At 46.6% G+C, this 13,999-nt stretch overlaps 1 protein-coding gene across 1 annotated transcript; it reads left to right on the top strand.

Annotated features, from left to right (window-relative positions):
• The first annotated feature begins 509 nt into the window (after nucleotides 1-509).
• On the top strand, nucleotides 510-6,355 carry TRNP1 (TMF1 regulated nuclear protein 1). Its single transcript, XM_083625788.1, has one exon. It carries the CDS (start codon nucleotides 1,434-1,436, stop codon nucleotides 2,013-2,015), a length of 582 nt encoding a protein of 193 aa, XP_083481914.1. The 5' UTR covers nucleotides 510-1,433; the 3' UTR covers nucleotides 2,016-6,355.
• The last annotated feature ends 7,644 nt before the right edge of the window (nucleotides 6,356-13,999 follow it).

Consider the following 13,999-nt stretch of genomic DNA (forward strand, 5'->3'; position numbering starts at 1 on the left):
GGTTTAATTAATACATTTACTTGGAAAATGTATAGACCATGAAACTTAAGCTAATATCTTTACAGGGTTTACTGGGCCTGTGACTACTATAGTAAAATTCATAATGCATTGCAATGAACAATAAGACTGCAATAAAACAATCAATTTTGTACAGATAGGGTTGTATTAAGATTTCTTTCATCAGCCCTAGTAGTTAATGGGTGAAAGGTAAAGGTAAAGGACCCTTGGACGGTTGAGTCTAGTCAAGGGTGACTATGGGGTGTGGCGCTCATCTCACTTCAGGCTGAGTGAGCCGGCATTTGTCCGCAGACAGCCTTCCGGGTCATGTGGCCAGCATGACTAAACTGCTTCTGGCGCAACGGGACACCAGGATGGAAGTCAGAGTGCATGGAAACGCCATTTTCTTTCCCGCCAAAGCGGTACCTATTTATCTACTTGCACCAGCATGCTTTCAAAATGCTAGGTTGGCAGAAGCTGGGACAGAACCGGAGCTCACCCTGTCACACAGGTTTGAACCACCGACTGTCTGAACAGCAAGCCCAAGAGGCACAGTGATTTAGACCACAATGCCACCCGCTCCCTGTTCTTTATGGTCATGGGGATGGGAAGTTGCCATGATTAGCAAGCGTATGTGTTGTCAATGTGCCTGTCCACCTTTGCTAGAAGCATGTATTTTGCCCTCAGCAGGGGAGAGAAGCCTCGAGTAAAAGTGTGCTATTGGCACGTGTGTATCCGCCGAGGGAAAGGGCGTCGTGAGAAAAGGGTGTGTTTGTGCGTGGTATGGTCTGCCTCCAAGCAGAGCGAAAACGTGTCTGGCCAGAAGCTCCTGCGGCAGGTTGCTGCTGGGTTGGCAGCTGTTCCGTGCAGAGGCAAGGGGCGTCCGCGGAGGACAAAAAGCGGAGAGTCCCCAGGCGGACGTGCGCGAAGGTGATGCAACCGCCCGGCGGGAAGAGGGGAGCCGGGGTCGGGACTGGCGAAGAGATGCGCACCGGCTGCAGCCGGGTGGGCGGGCAGGCACCGGGCGGGGATTCGCCGGCTGAGTGATGCTCCCGCCGCTTCGATGACTGGCTCAGGGAGGCATCTCTCAGCCGCCCCCCTGCCAACACCCCGCCCGCCCTGCCGTCCCGTTATAAGAGCGCTCGGAGCCGTTCGCCACTTCGCCACAACATCATAGACCGGCGAGACCTGCGCCTCGCTGCCGCAGCAGCAACGCCGCCGCCGGCGGTCCCCTGGCTGGAGCCTCGGGGCGGGGGATCGGGGGAGAGAAAGCGCACCCTGAATCCCCGAGGCGATCCTGGGAAGGAGCTCCTTAGCCCCGTCGAGAGCGGAGCCCGGCGCGTCCCGGGCGCCTCGCCAGCAGCAGCAGCCGCGGCGGCGGCTTCTCCAAGGTGCGGCGGGGCGCTCCTCTCGCTCTCCGAAGCGCGCGCGCCTGGATGCCCGGCTGCGGACCCGCGCCCTCTGCCGGCGAAGCCATGACGCCGCACAGCCGCTCGGAGGCCGGGAAGCCTGAGCAGGCGGCCGCCGCCGCCGCCGCCAGCCGCGAGCTGGAGTTGCGCGGCGCGGGCGCCTCTGCCTCGTCCCTGCCCGCGGCGGTGCGGGGCGCGTTGGAGCTGGCCGAGGCCCGGCGCCGGCTGCTGGAGGCGGAAGGGCGCCGGCAGTTGGTGTCGGAGCTGGAGAGGCGCGTCGAGCAGCTGCACCGCGTCTTCATCGAGGCCGAACTGCGCATGGCCAACCGCGCCGAGAGCCTGGGCCGCCTGGGCAGCGGCGTGGCGCAGGCCGAGCTCTACCTGACCGCGCACGGGCAGCGCCTGAAGAAGAGCCTGCGGCGCTGCAAGAAAGCCAGGCCGCCCGCCTTGCTGGCTTCGGCGCTGGGACTGGGCAGCTGCGTGCCTTGGGCTGACTGCAGAACGCGCCGCGGCCGAGGGGGCGCCCCGGAGCCGCCCGAGTCCCCCTTCAAGAGGATCCAGCAGGGGGCAGCTCCTTCTCCCCATCAGCCCCGGCGAACCCGGCCTTAGAAGTGGAGCGGGGCGCTGCACCCTTCTGCCACCCGCTGGGGGGGGGGGTTGTCGCTAGGAAGGTGGGGTGGAAGGCGGGGTGGAAGGCGACGGGTGCTAGTAAGCGTGCAGAGGGTCTTCCTTGCAGAATTTTCCTCCAAGGATGGGACCGTTTCCCGAGCCCCCCAGAGCAGGAGGGTGTGATGATGATGTTGGTGAGCATCCTTCCTTCCTTCCCCATCTGCTTGTGTCAAACAGCTCCCTCCAGGCAGATCCACGTTATGCATTTAAAGCATACTTAATGCACATTTAAAGTATATGACTTCCCCCAAGGAATCCTGGCAACTATAATTTGTTAAAGGTGCTGAAAAGGTCTGTGAAGGAGTAAACTACAGTTCCTAGATTCTTTGGGGGGAGTTGAATATGCTTCAGATGTATAGTGTGGCTCTTTTCCAGCTGCTCGTCGTCATCAGATCTCTTGGCCTTGGGCTCAACTGTAGGAGACATCTGATTCTCATGACCATCTCATTCATTGACTTTCCTTTGGTTTGGATAAGTTTGGCTTGCAACCAGCCCCAGATTCAGCTGCTGCTCTGCTGCTCTTGAACTGGTCTGCTGAAGCTTTGAAGTTGTTCCAGAACTGGCTTTTTTGCTCTGACGGTCAGAGGGTGAGATGATGGTGAGAACCAGTCCTAGACTGCTGGCCTTTAGGAAGCAAAAAACAGCACCTTCTGCTCCTAGCCAATGAGTCCTTTTTACCAGGAGTCGAGCAGTTGGGTGCTTCAGTTTTGACTTTTAGCAATGTCTGTTACCACAGGAGGCCTCTGCACTGCATTCTAGAGAGGACCCAGAGCAAAATGGGCGGCATGGATATGTCTAGGCAGCCATTTTGGCAGCAGCTGGAGAGAGGCTGTTGAGTCTGCTGGTTCTTATGCAATCGAAAAGTACCCATCTGCTTTGTAGAAACTCATCCTCTTTAGTCCAGGGCCTGGGAGAGCTTCTGGATTCTGCAGAATTTGGAAACATTTCATCTTTGCATAACTCTTAAAAGCAGACAGTTTTTTGTGACTTGACATTGCCCCTCCTTAACTCTGCTAGTACCCATGGGGCTTTGAAGAAAGAAATTTTGGTTCAGGAGGAGAAGAGCAAGTCCCATCCCTCTGATTTTTTTTGGCTTGGCTTCCAAGTTGTCTGCCAAAGATTCCACCTTGAAGTTGCTTGTCCGGCCATGGGACTTTAGTGATGTGGAGGAGTAGGCTTGCTCAAAGGCAAGCACCTGCTTGACAGACTTGACCTTCACCTGACACTCTGCTGCTAGATCTTCCTCAACACAGGTGCTTCTTTTTCCCAGCAAGGCTGCTGGTCATGCTTGGCTTCTGTTCTCCCCTCCCCATCACATTTCCGCTTACTGGATCCAAGAAATTGGCCTTAATTTTGCCCTTGTACATAACAAAAGCTTCCTTTGTACACCAGGGGGAAACTGCTATCGAACTGCAACCAAGACAAGAGGTACCCCGAATTGCTCCTTCCTGCTGTTTTGGACAATGGCGTTAAGGGGGACTAAGCAGGAACTTTTCCCTACAATGATTGTATTAGAGCTCTTCTTTAGCCTCTTGTCTAGCACTTACTGACCTGAGTTGGACTGACCTGCTGTTCTGAACATCAGAAACACTATAATTTCTCATATTGAGAATCTATCCTGGTCTTTATGGGGGCTAGATTTTGCCTCTTGCTGGTTAGCTGATGGGAACTTCTGAAATACTTTTATTGCACTTTTAATGTTGATGTTGGCGTTGCTTTGCCATTTAGAATCTTACAGGGTAACGAATGGGTGCAGAATATCCACTGGATATTGTGCCCTTGATCCTCTGTATCCAACAGGTTTGGGTATATGGGGTGAAGAAATGCCAGCTTTGTACTTTTGTATTAGTTCCACTTTCAGCTGCTTTGACAAAGGAACAGATTGAATCAGATTTCAAAACGGGGGTCAAAACAGGGCCCTGAAAATGCTGAAACAAAGCCAGGCTGCATTTCTCTTAGGTAGGGCTACAGTATGTGCTTAGAATTCGAAACTAAAATACTCGTTATGTAACTGGAATGTACTGTGCAGTCTAAGTAATACTGGACAAAATTGCACAACTTTCTCACTGCAAAAATAACTGTAGGGGTTTTCTTGTAGAATTTGGATTGCTTTTGCATCTAGCGAGGTAGCCTAGTTACTCTTCTGCAGCAAACGCAACAAGGAGCGTTTGGCACCTGTGAGGTTCACCAAGTTTGGATTGGATCCAGGCAGGACTTTGGGGCAAATGTCCAGGGCTGCACTCAGCCAAATGGGCATGGACATGGGCATCGGGTGGGGGACCTACGCCACAGGTTTGGCTAATCACATTCTGAAGTAAACGAAGTAAACAGGCATTGCCATCAAAAGAGGTAGGGAGACAAGACCATTAATTCCAGAGACACTGCAATTCTAACATCGCTTACCTGGGAGTATGCCCCATTTGATTCAGTTGGTCTTACTTCTGAGTAGGCATGGTTAGAACTGCATTCTAAAATTACCTAGCTGTGCTGCTGCAGGAACTGGAGCAGTGAAGGAGATTGATGCATGAAGCACTAGGAGGTAGTAGGCGGAGTGGTGCAGTAGGAAGAAAAGGAGCTCAGGAAGAGGCACGAGCTCACTGGAGAAATGCGAGCGTCCAGAGAAACCACTTGGGTTTGATAACCGCCAGACTTAAAAGCAAGAGGGGTAGAAAATCCCTTTAAGAAAAAAGGAGGGAGATTGCAAAATCAGGACTGAAATAAAGTCACTGCATTTAACCTGATGTTATCATAACCACCAGGATAACAAGAGGTTGTTTGAACAACAATAAAAATAGTGGGGACAGCAGGAGAGGAATTTTAACATCCTCATTTTTGAACACAGATTTCTCAAAAGACTGATGTAGTATTTTTTTTAAAAAATTGGTGTGTATTTAAAGCTTCTAAAATAAGAAGCTTTAAATACATACTAAGGGCTCACCCAAACTTACACTAAGCACAGGTCCACACTTTAAAGCACTGTGTCCAAGCACTCCCCCCCACACTTTCCCCGGGTTGAAGCCCCGGAAGGACATCTTGAATGGGTTAAATGCATTGATGCATTGACTGTATGAAGAGTGGCCATTATCCAAACATGTAACCCCTCTTCTCTTTCTCTGGAACATATACAGTGCAGTCCTATATAGGTCCACTCAGAAGTAAGTCCTACTGTGTTCAAGTGTGGATAGGATTGCAGCCTAAGAAAGGACCAGGCAGCCAACGACTAGCAATTTGGATAAACGCATGCTTTCAACTACAGAGATCGACCAGTAGATCACAATCGACCTGTTGGACAGCCCTGACATAGAGCAAAGAAAATTGGGATTCATGTGGTTTGGATAATGAGGGTGCGAGACGTACTGGTTCTGACCTAGCTGTCTTGCATGGTTGCCAAGGCGCAAAAGAGGACAGGGCTCCTGTACTTTTAGTAGCTATGTAGAAAAGGGAATTTCAGCAACTATGGCTGGTCATGAAGCTATTAAAGGTGCAGGAGCCCTCTCTTTTGCATCTGGATACCCTATTCAGTTATAATATTTCCCCTTCCTGTACAGCAATCCATTACAAGAATGTAAAGGATAGGAAATTTTGAAGCTGCTTCTCCCCCCCTCCAACCTTTGGCACCAGAAAGGGACTCCTGTTATCTTCGCCTACTAGGGATAAAATGATACATCTACTCTCCTCTTTTATAAAGGAACTCGAAGGTATTTGCTGGTGTGTTTGATTTAGAAATAGATAAATAAATTGCTATTTCATGAAAGTACTGCAGGGACTACCTTAATGTGGAAGAGATAATCAGGCAGCTGGTCTGTTACGTAATCTTTGCCTCCCATATGTTTCTGGCGAAGGGCTCCTGCCCTGCTGATGCAGCATTTGGGCTCTGTTGGAACAAATGTACATATTTTGCTACAGGCACCAGCTGGAAAGAAGCACATAGTTTATACCCAAATAAACATTGTGTTCATTGTTTTGAAGGTGGTTGACTTAAGTCAGATGGAAGAGGTGAGACACGCAAAGCAAATCCCAGCACCTGGGTGATAGCTTTGCAAATAAACAATGGGAAATACTTGGAAAGTGTGATTTTCTCCCTCCCTGTGGTTGAACACCTGTGCATGCTTACCTGGGAGTAAGTCTCATTGGGGATTGCTTTCAAGAGGGCATGTGTAGGAATGCTGAATAGCCACGATCACAAAATCATATGAATCTGGAGGAGTGTCATTGAAATTAAAAGTGCTTATTGAGTAGATTTCTGCAGCTGAAAATAAAATAAAGGCACATGACGCAAAGTGGAGGCTGGCTGATTTATGGGAACGTGAATGTGTGCTGGTAAGGCGTTGACAGATGCTTGAAGTAGGCTGAGAAGCTGGTAAGTAAACAGTGGAGAAACCCTTTAGGCTGGTGGAATCATTGTCCTTACCTTCATGGGTCAATGTTGACAGGAGGGTGGGACAATCCACCTTATCATCTAAAAGTTCCTTGTGGTGCTTCCCCAGCAGACAGCTGGTTGTCTGACACTTGGGAAGAGGAATGCAGGAGGCTTTGCAAGCCCTTTGCTCAGCATTCAGGATTTGCTGAGCACAGGGCTTGCAAAGTGCTTTGGACAGCACTTCCCAAGCACTTGACCACTAGCAGGATGGCAAAGATGCTATTTGCGTGTTATCAGCTGTGGGATTGAGTTTGCCACAGGGAATTCTGTTGTGTAGCTCATGCAGCTGTGTCTCTATCTGCCCCACACATGACATCACATCAAACAAACAACCAACCCAAAGCCACATCCCAGTAGCAATATGGGCTGGGAATGAATCTGATCAGGGTTGCAGCCCAGTGCAGAAGCTGTGAATGCCTCCTAATACTTTAATGAACAGCAGTCATTGCAAGTGCACAATAAAAAATGTTTGGAGGGGCCAATAGAAAATACACCTAATGACAGACGCATAGGTTGGTATGCATTGTTCCCAATGTGTTTTGAAAAATGTTTCTTAAGGAAAAATGAACACCATTTATTTGTAGTGTGCACCTTAGTAAGATCTGGGAGTGGGAGGAAACTGATGCTGCAGCTCACCAAAACTGACACATAAAACTCCCCAGTGCCATGCACTTAGAACACTATCAAAGAGTCAGTAATTGGCACACCAAGCCTCTAGTCACAATTCAAAAGCATCTCTGCCTGACTTAAGAGCAAACATAATTAAGGCACAGTGTCACAGAGTGCTTGTGTGTGATGGGAATGGCTCACAGGAGCAGCCCGTGAATGAAAATTGTAATGTAGGGAACCACCCCTGCATGATGCAGTTCTATGCATGCTTACTCAGAAGCAAGTCTGCTTGACTTCATCAGAACATATGACTCATCCAGACTTGCCCTTGCCCCAACACTTTCCTCCGAAAAAGCCCAACCTTCAGTGGTATACGTCAATCAGGTTCTGCGGGTTTTCTGGGGGAAAGTGGCGGGGCTAGAGCAAAACCACTTGTCCCACACTTTCTAGGCACAGGTGCAACTGGAAAACCACTAGGACCTGTTCTCTCTAGGTAGGAGACAAACGTAAGTCTGAATGAGCTCTTAGTGTGCTTCGGTCAGGACTATAGCCTTGTCATCATCCCCACCACCCTAGCCATTACGTTGTTATCCCTCCACTGTTGGAAGCAGTATACATCTGAATACCCATTTCTGGGGACCACAAGTGGGGAGATTGCTGTTGCTTTCTGTTTCTTCTGTACCTTCTTGTGGGTTTCTCAGAGGAGACATCTGGTTGGCCAGTGTGAGAACAGGATGCCGGACCTTTGACCTGATCTAGCAGGGCTCTTTTTATGTTCTGTTGCCTCTCAGTCATTTCTCCTGCAGCACACGGAACTCCTTCAATCTTTCCTCAAGGGACTTGGATGGCAGGTTTTAGATGTGCAATGCAAATCTACACACATTTCTGCAGAAGTAAGTGCCATTATGCTCAGTAGGACTTTGCCCCAGGTTAGTGTGCACAGGATTGTTGCCCCAGTGTGACAAGTTACTGAGATGCTCCATAAGGAGGCAACACAAATAAGCAAGCAATTCTTAAAAAAAACACACCTTTACTTGAAATACTCATGGCAGTAATTTCCAAGTCAGTACTGTTTCCCTTAACCAGCCTGGTGACTTTTCCTACTGTTGTGTCAGAATGTACCAACGCTTTGCGTCACGGTGCCAGCTCATACTGTGGAAATGCCAAGAGGCCTAGCTTGCAGCTGACTCATGCTGCCTGCCTTTCTTCATGCTAATGGGGAAAACGAGCTCCTTCTCAATGCCTCCACTTGCTCCAAACTTCACACTGAGCTATGACAATGTCCAGGGAGGTATGGCGCTGTTGAAGTTGACGTAGGTTGTACCGTAAGTCAGCTGCTGCCAGTGTCAGATTCAGGCTTCAAGGGGGATTGAGCTCAGATGAAGTCTGAGGAAAGCCAACTGAAGCCAAGGAACTGATCACAAAGATCAGTGCTTCCACAAGTTTTTTTTTTTAAATAATTTGTTTTATTTGATGGAATGTTTATATCTCAACACTCTTCATCAAACTGATGGGCCCAGGATAAGTAACAAGATGTAGTCCTCATAAGAAACTGTTTATAAAATTGCAGCCAACAGGGTTGCAAGCACACTTTGTCTGTGTTTCCTTTTGGAAAATGGGGCACTGCGGAGACTATGGTGTCTTTATGCTATATGGTTTATTTACACATATATACAACCTGAGTCTACCTGGGTCAATGCATTACACTCCAAGAGGGTCACTTGCTTCTCCCATAGACATAGCAGGCTTGGGTCTAAAAGCAGAGAAGTCAGCCATGCTCCCTGTCTCTTGGTTGCAGCCTGTTGCAGTCAGCCCACATGGTGCTTTTCACCCCCATTCTTCCTTTTTACCACTAACCCAGTGAAACTACCCCCCTCCAGCCTCCATCATCCAAACAGGAGTTCTAAACCATTTTTTGTCTCTTCCCACTAACACACAGCTGGAGGAGGGGCTCCATCTCTCTTGCTGTCTGGCACTGAACGTCATGATGTCTCATCTTTTGTTAGGTTAACGATTCAGCCATTGTCAGTCAATTACTTCAGGAGGAAGCCGGCCTGTGTTATTTCCATCTTGAATCCTTACTGGATCTGGGAGTTCAGTGTTTGCAGTTTTAACTCCCCCAACCTTGATTAAAATCTAACACTAAATCTAGAACTTCTGCACCCACAAGCTCTAGCACCAAAAATTTATAACAAGATATTTTCTTTTTAAAAAACCAACAACCTTGGATGTCCTCAGCAGGGTGATCACATGAAAAAAGGTCCTCCTGCACCTTAAGAATTGTTTCCAGATAGGTGGCCCCTAACGCTGCCCAGCAGCGACTTGGCTGGTAGGCAAGGCAGCAACAATAGCTGCTGCTTAGTGGGAGACCAATGCAAGGTCTATGTTTTCAGTGTTGGATTGCAACTCAGCTTGTATTGAATACTGGTGTGTCTGCATGGGGAGAAAGGAGAGAGAGAGAGAGAGAGAGAAGAACCTCCAAGCTCCATAGACCAGGCATGGCCAAACTTGGCCCTCCAGCTGTTTTGGGACTAGAACTCCCATCATCCCTAGCTCACAGGGCCAGTGGTCAGGGATGATGGGAACTGTATTTTTTTTTAAAAAAATGATATTTATTAGAAGTTTAAAAATTACAGAGAAAAAAAGAAAAGAAAACAACAAAAAATTTAACAAAACATACATTACAATACATAAAAAAGGAAAAAAGCATAAAAACCAATACAACAATAAGAATAAAAAACACACATCCAATATTCCATATCTTTATCTTTCATTTACTTGTTTCATCGACTTCCTCACACCTCCCTTTTTGTATTCTAGTTTAGTTATTTGTTTCAGCAAATTCTTTCCATCTTTCTCAATTTTTATTGGGTAATTTATCTTAACAGTCTAACCTATTAATTAACTCAGCAAATCCTTTCCATCTTTCACTATATTCTGTCGTTCAATTTACCTTAATTTATTTTAACCTTATCTTACCATAAAATACCTTAAAGCTTAAAACTTAATACTTATTTATACATAACTCCTTATATCATTTCTACTAAAGCCAAATAGTTTCATTCCAACATTTTTCCTAATACTCGTTAATTTTACACTAATTCCCAAAATAAATTTTTAAAAACTTTCTTCCAATCTTCATCCAACGTCTCTTCTTCCTGGTCTCGGGTTATGTCAGTCCTTACTGTCCATTCCATCTAGTCCATCAACCTGGTAATCTTGTGTCTGAGGCTCTTAAGTCTTTTCCATGTCCCTTCTGCAGATCTTCTTCTTGTTTATACCTGCACTTTACCTTGTCTTTTGTTGATCTCTTTCTTAATTTCTTTCCTTTCTCATTGAGGAGTAGGTCTTGGGGAGACTCCAACCCAAAAATATCTCCATCTCCCCTCAGCAGATCAGCCCATTCCCCACAGTCCCATTCCCCACAGTCAGCAGTGTAGTCCAGAAAGTATTTAAAAGCATGTTTCAAAGTCCCTCCAAAATTAAGAGCCCCCATAACTCCAGACCCTCCCTCCCTGGCCCACTCCAGATTCAATCTTCAAGAACAGCGGCTTATGCTCCTGCAGGGCCTCGGGTCTCTCCATTTGTGTTACTTGAGGTTCAGCAGCAACCTCCTCCATTATCTTCTGCATTTCCACTTGCCCTGTCAAAACAGGTTCCTGGGTTGGTTCCTGAATGGTTTCTATATGAGTATTCACTGTTTGTCCAAAGTTTTTGACTGCAACAGTCATCAAATCCATCTTCTCATGCATCTGCTCCAACAAAGCGCTTGTCTTGCAAAAAGCAAGCACCAAAACTACTTCTAAACACATTTTTATTCAAGGTCAGAGTCTGGTCCCACGATCCTAATCTCCACAGCTGTGAAATCCCCAGATCGACTCCAGCAACAATTTAACAAGCTCCCTCTAGAGGAGACAATTTCTATTTGTATCCATCTTTTGAAAGCAGGTCCAACAAAAGAAAATTACTTTCATTTTTCAAATTTTTTGTTTCTTTTAAATGCAAAAGGCAACACTGGAATCAATTTGTTTCTCTTCTTTAACTATCTGTCAAAAGACGTTCCATTCACAGTCAATGAACTTCCCCAAAAATTTCTGTCTCTGACACCCCGTTCCCAGGTTTGAGACGGTGGAAATTTATCTTTCTTTACTCTCTCTCCTGCAGGCTTGAACAATCAAAATTCCCCCTCTTTTCTCCTGCTTCCAAGAGGGGTTTTGGTGGTTAAAACTGAAGGAAATTTAGACCCGTATATACGACTTTCCAGACTTTAGCTTGCACAATTTTTGCTTCAGTCTATTTACAAAAGCGGAAGGCGGACTTCCTGTTTAGAACCTTCCCGCTTCAGTGCCAAATTAAAATGTTTCTTAATCCAATTTTCCGTTCTACTCACGGGTACTTGTTTAGAGTCCAATTGTCCACAGGAAAAAGTCAGCGCTCTCCGGCAACGGCTGTGCGGCTTCACTCCGTAAAAGTAGCGGTCGATTCAAAACACCGTGCCGCTCACCCCACGTCGCTTCGGATCCCCGAAAAAGGGTTTCCCTGCGAGTAGGGGAGGCGCTCCTGGTGTCAGCCGAATCCCACGTTCCCAGGCTTCCTCCGCCTGGGATTTTTGAAGGGTCTCCGCCTTCGCCACGGCGGCAAGACCCGATTTTCGCGAAGCGGGTTCCTCTCGGTCAGAGGAACTCCGCCATTGCCGATGGCGCTAACCTGGAAGTCTGAGGGCTGATGGGAACTGTAGTCCCAAAACAGCTGGAGGGCCAAGTTTGGCCATGCCTGCCCTGGGGCTGTCCTTCAACATGTGCTGACCTTTCTTCGGGTGCTAGACTGATACTCTCTGGGTTGCTTTCCTCATTTCCTTTCCCCTTCTCATTCATCTTCACACTGGGAGAGGAGACATCTTTTTATGTCTCTCCTGCCGAGAGCAAAGTGCAGGCACATGGCTCTTTGCATCTCTCCACCTGGATTAGACAGGCTCTTTCCTAACAAGTATGCATTTCCTTAGATAAACTTAGCATTCTTACATTACAAAACTGAGGGTCTCATTGCGATTATAACCAAGGGTAAGCTGTGCTTATCCAGCAGGGAGCCAGTGCTCTCTTCGGCTTCCAAGCTGTGTGTTAACCCTGCATGCACATTTTAAGAGGCATATCTGTGGAGCCAATCTCGCGCTCCCACTAGTTCATCCCCACAGCCCTGACTTTGCCACTGCCTTGCGCCTGTCCCTGCTGGCAAGTGTTAGAGACTCTGCTGCCATGAGGCTGCTCCCAACACTATCAGGAGTATTGCACTATTTCTATATGTACATCTGACTAGGTTCTGTCCATACCAGAGGGCTGATTCTTTTGTGGTGCATAGGGATTGGAGAATCTGCCCATTTCCGTTTCTCTCCCTCTTTTTTCCAGTCTCAAATTCAGTTCTCCACATTTCCACATAATTGTGTGTGTGTTTATAAAGTCTCCATGAAAATTAATCATCACTTTAATGTGAATTTCTTTTGATATACACGTTTGGTATGCAGTTATGCCTAATATATACATTTTTGCAAAAAACTTTCTCTTAACATTATCCAGTTCTGTATGTTATTTTCACTATGTTCACTTTGCGGTTTTTGTACACATGGCTTGGCTGCAGCATTGTGGTGCAAAATTCAAAGAAGTGAATTTTTTGTTTTGTTTTGGTTGTTGTATTATTTGGGAAAGTTCAAATTACTGTAGGTAGATTAATCTTTAAATGCAAATTGAATCTAAAATCTCCCCTATCCCTAGTGGTGAGTGCCACTTTGACCCTGTTTTGTTTTTCTTTCATTGATCTTTTAACTATTACTAAAACACAGTCTGCTGCTGCTTCTTTAAGTGAAAGACAGATATGGCACCATAGAGCCCATAACGGAAGTGGAGGAAGGGAAGGCAGAGCAGACCCCCTCCTTTCTCACTGTTGCCATAATCTCATCCAGGGTCTAGTTGGCCAAAAGGAAAGTGGAGAGGATGGTTTTAATAGCAGTGTAAGGGAGGGAGGGAGGAGGGTTCAGACAGGAGAAGGAACACATTATCTCACAGAGGGTTTCAATTAATGGTATGAAATGCACAGCTTGGTCTTAAATCCTCCCGTTCTCTCTCCTCACTCCCAATGAGCGATTATTTTCAAATCAGCTTTTGACCCTATTATAGCAAAGCCTACTTAAAAGAATTGAAAAGAAGAGTCTGTAAAAAAAAAAAAGGAACCCACAAAGATTAAGATAATGCAGTCTGCCTCCCTTTTTGACCCCTTTTAAATATCCAAAAGGAGACACTAGGATATAGAAATAACACAAATATAAGAACAATTAGAGACCACAAAAAGCCAAATCGGAGCAGAGTAAAATAACAACTGTAATATGCCTGGTCAAACAGATAGATTTTGACCTTGAATTGGGCCTGGAAATGAGCTGGCAACCCATGCAGCTTTTTTAGAGCAGTGATTATATGAGTTCTAAAAGCAACTCAAGCCAGTAATCTGCATTTTTTAAAAAAATATTTTTTATTAAAGATTTTCCTCATGTACAAAAGCACATGCATTGTCTGTTTCTTCAGATCAGTTACATTTGTTGTGAGACATTGGTGTTATATGAAGTATAGGGCTGGGAAGAAAAGTGGTGGGGACAGGAGAGGGGTGGCGGCAAAGCTTATGTTCTTTTACTTAGTGTATGTGTGGGGTTTTTGTGTCAGCGTCATTTGGGTATGTTCTCTTTCTATTCGCTTATGATGTTTCCTTGGTGATGAGAGAGGTTGGTGTGGCCTAGGGTGTTGTTGATTGTCTTTGGTTGGCTGCAGTGGAATTTGTTTATGTGTGGGTGTGGGTTGTTGGGTCAAGTTAGCCATATTGAATCGAATGCTGTCGGTAGGTTCATGTTGTTGTC

Source organism: Podarcis filfolensis, assembly GCF_964270895.1.
Source record: "Podarcis filfolensis genome assembly, chromosome: 8".
Classification (NCBI taxonomy): domain Eukaryota; kingdom Metazoa; phylum Chordata; class Lepidosauria; order Squamata; family Lacertidae; genus Podarcis; species Podarcis filfolensis.

What these genes read in the sequence shown, in the direction of transcription:
- TRNP1 (XM_083625788.1), top strand. Translation starts at nt 1,434, where the DNA reads ATGCCCGGCTGCGGACCCGCGCCCTCTGCCGGCGAAGCCATGACGCCG.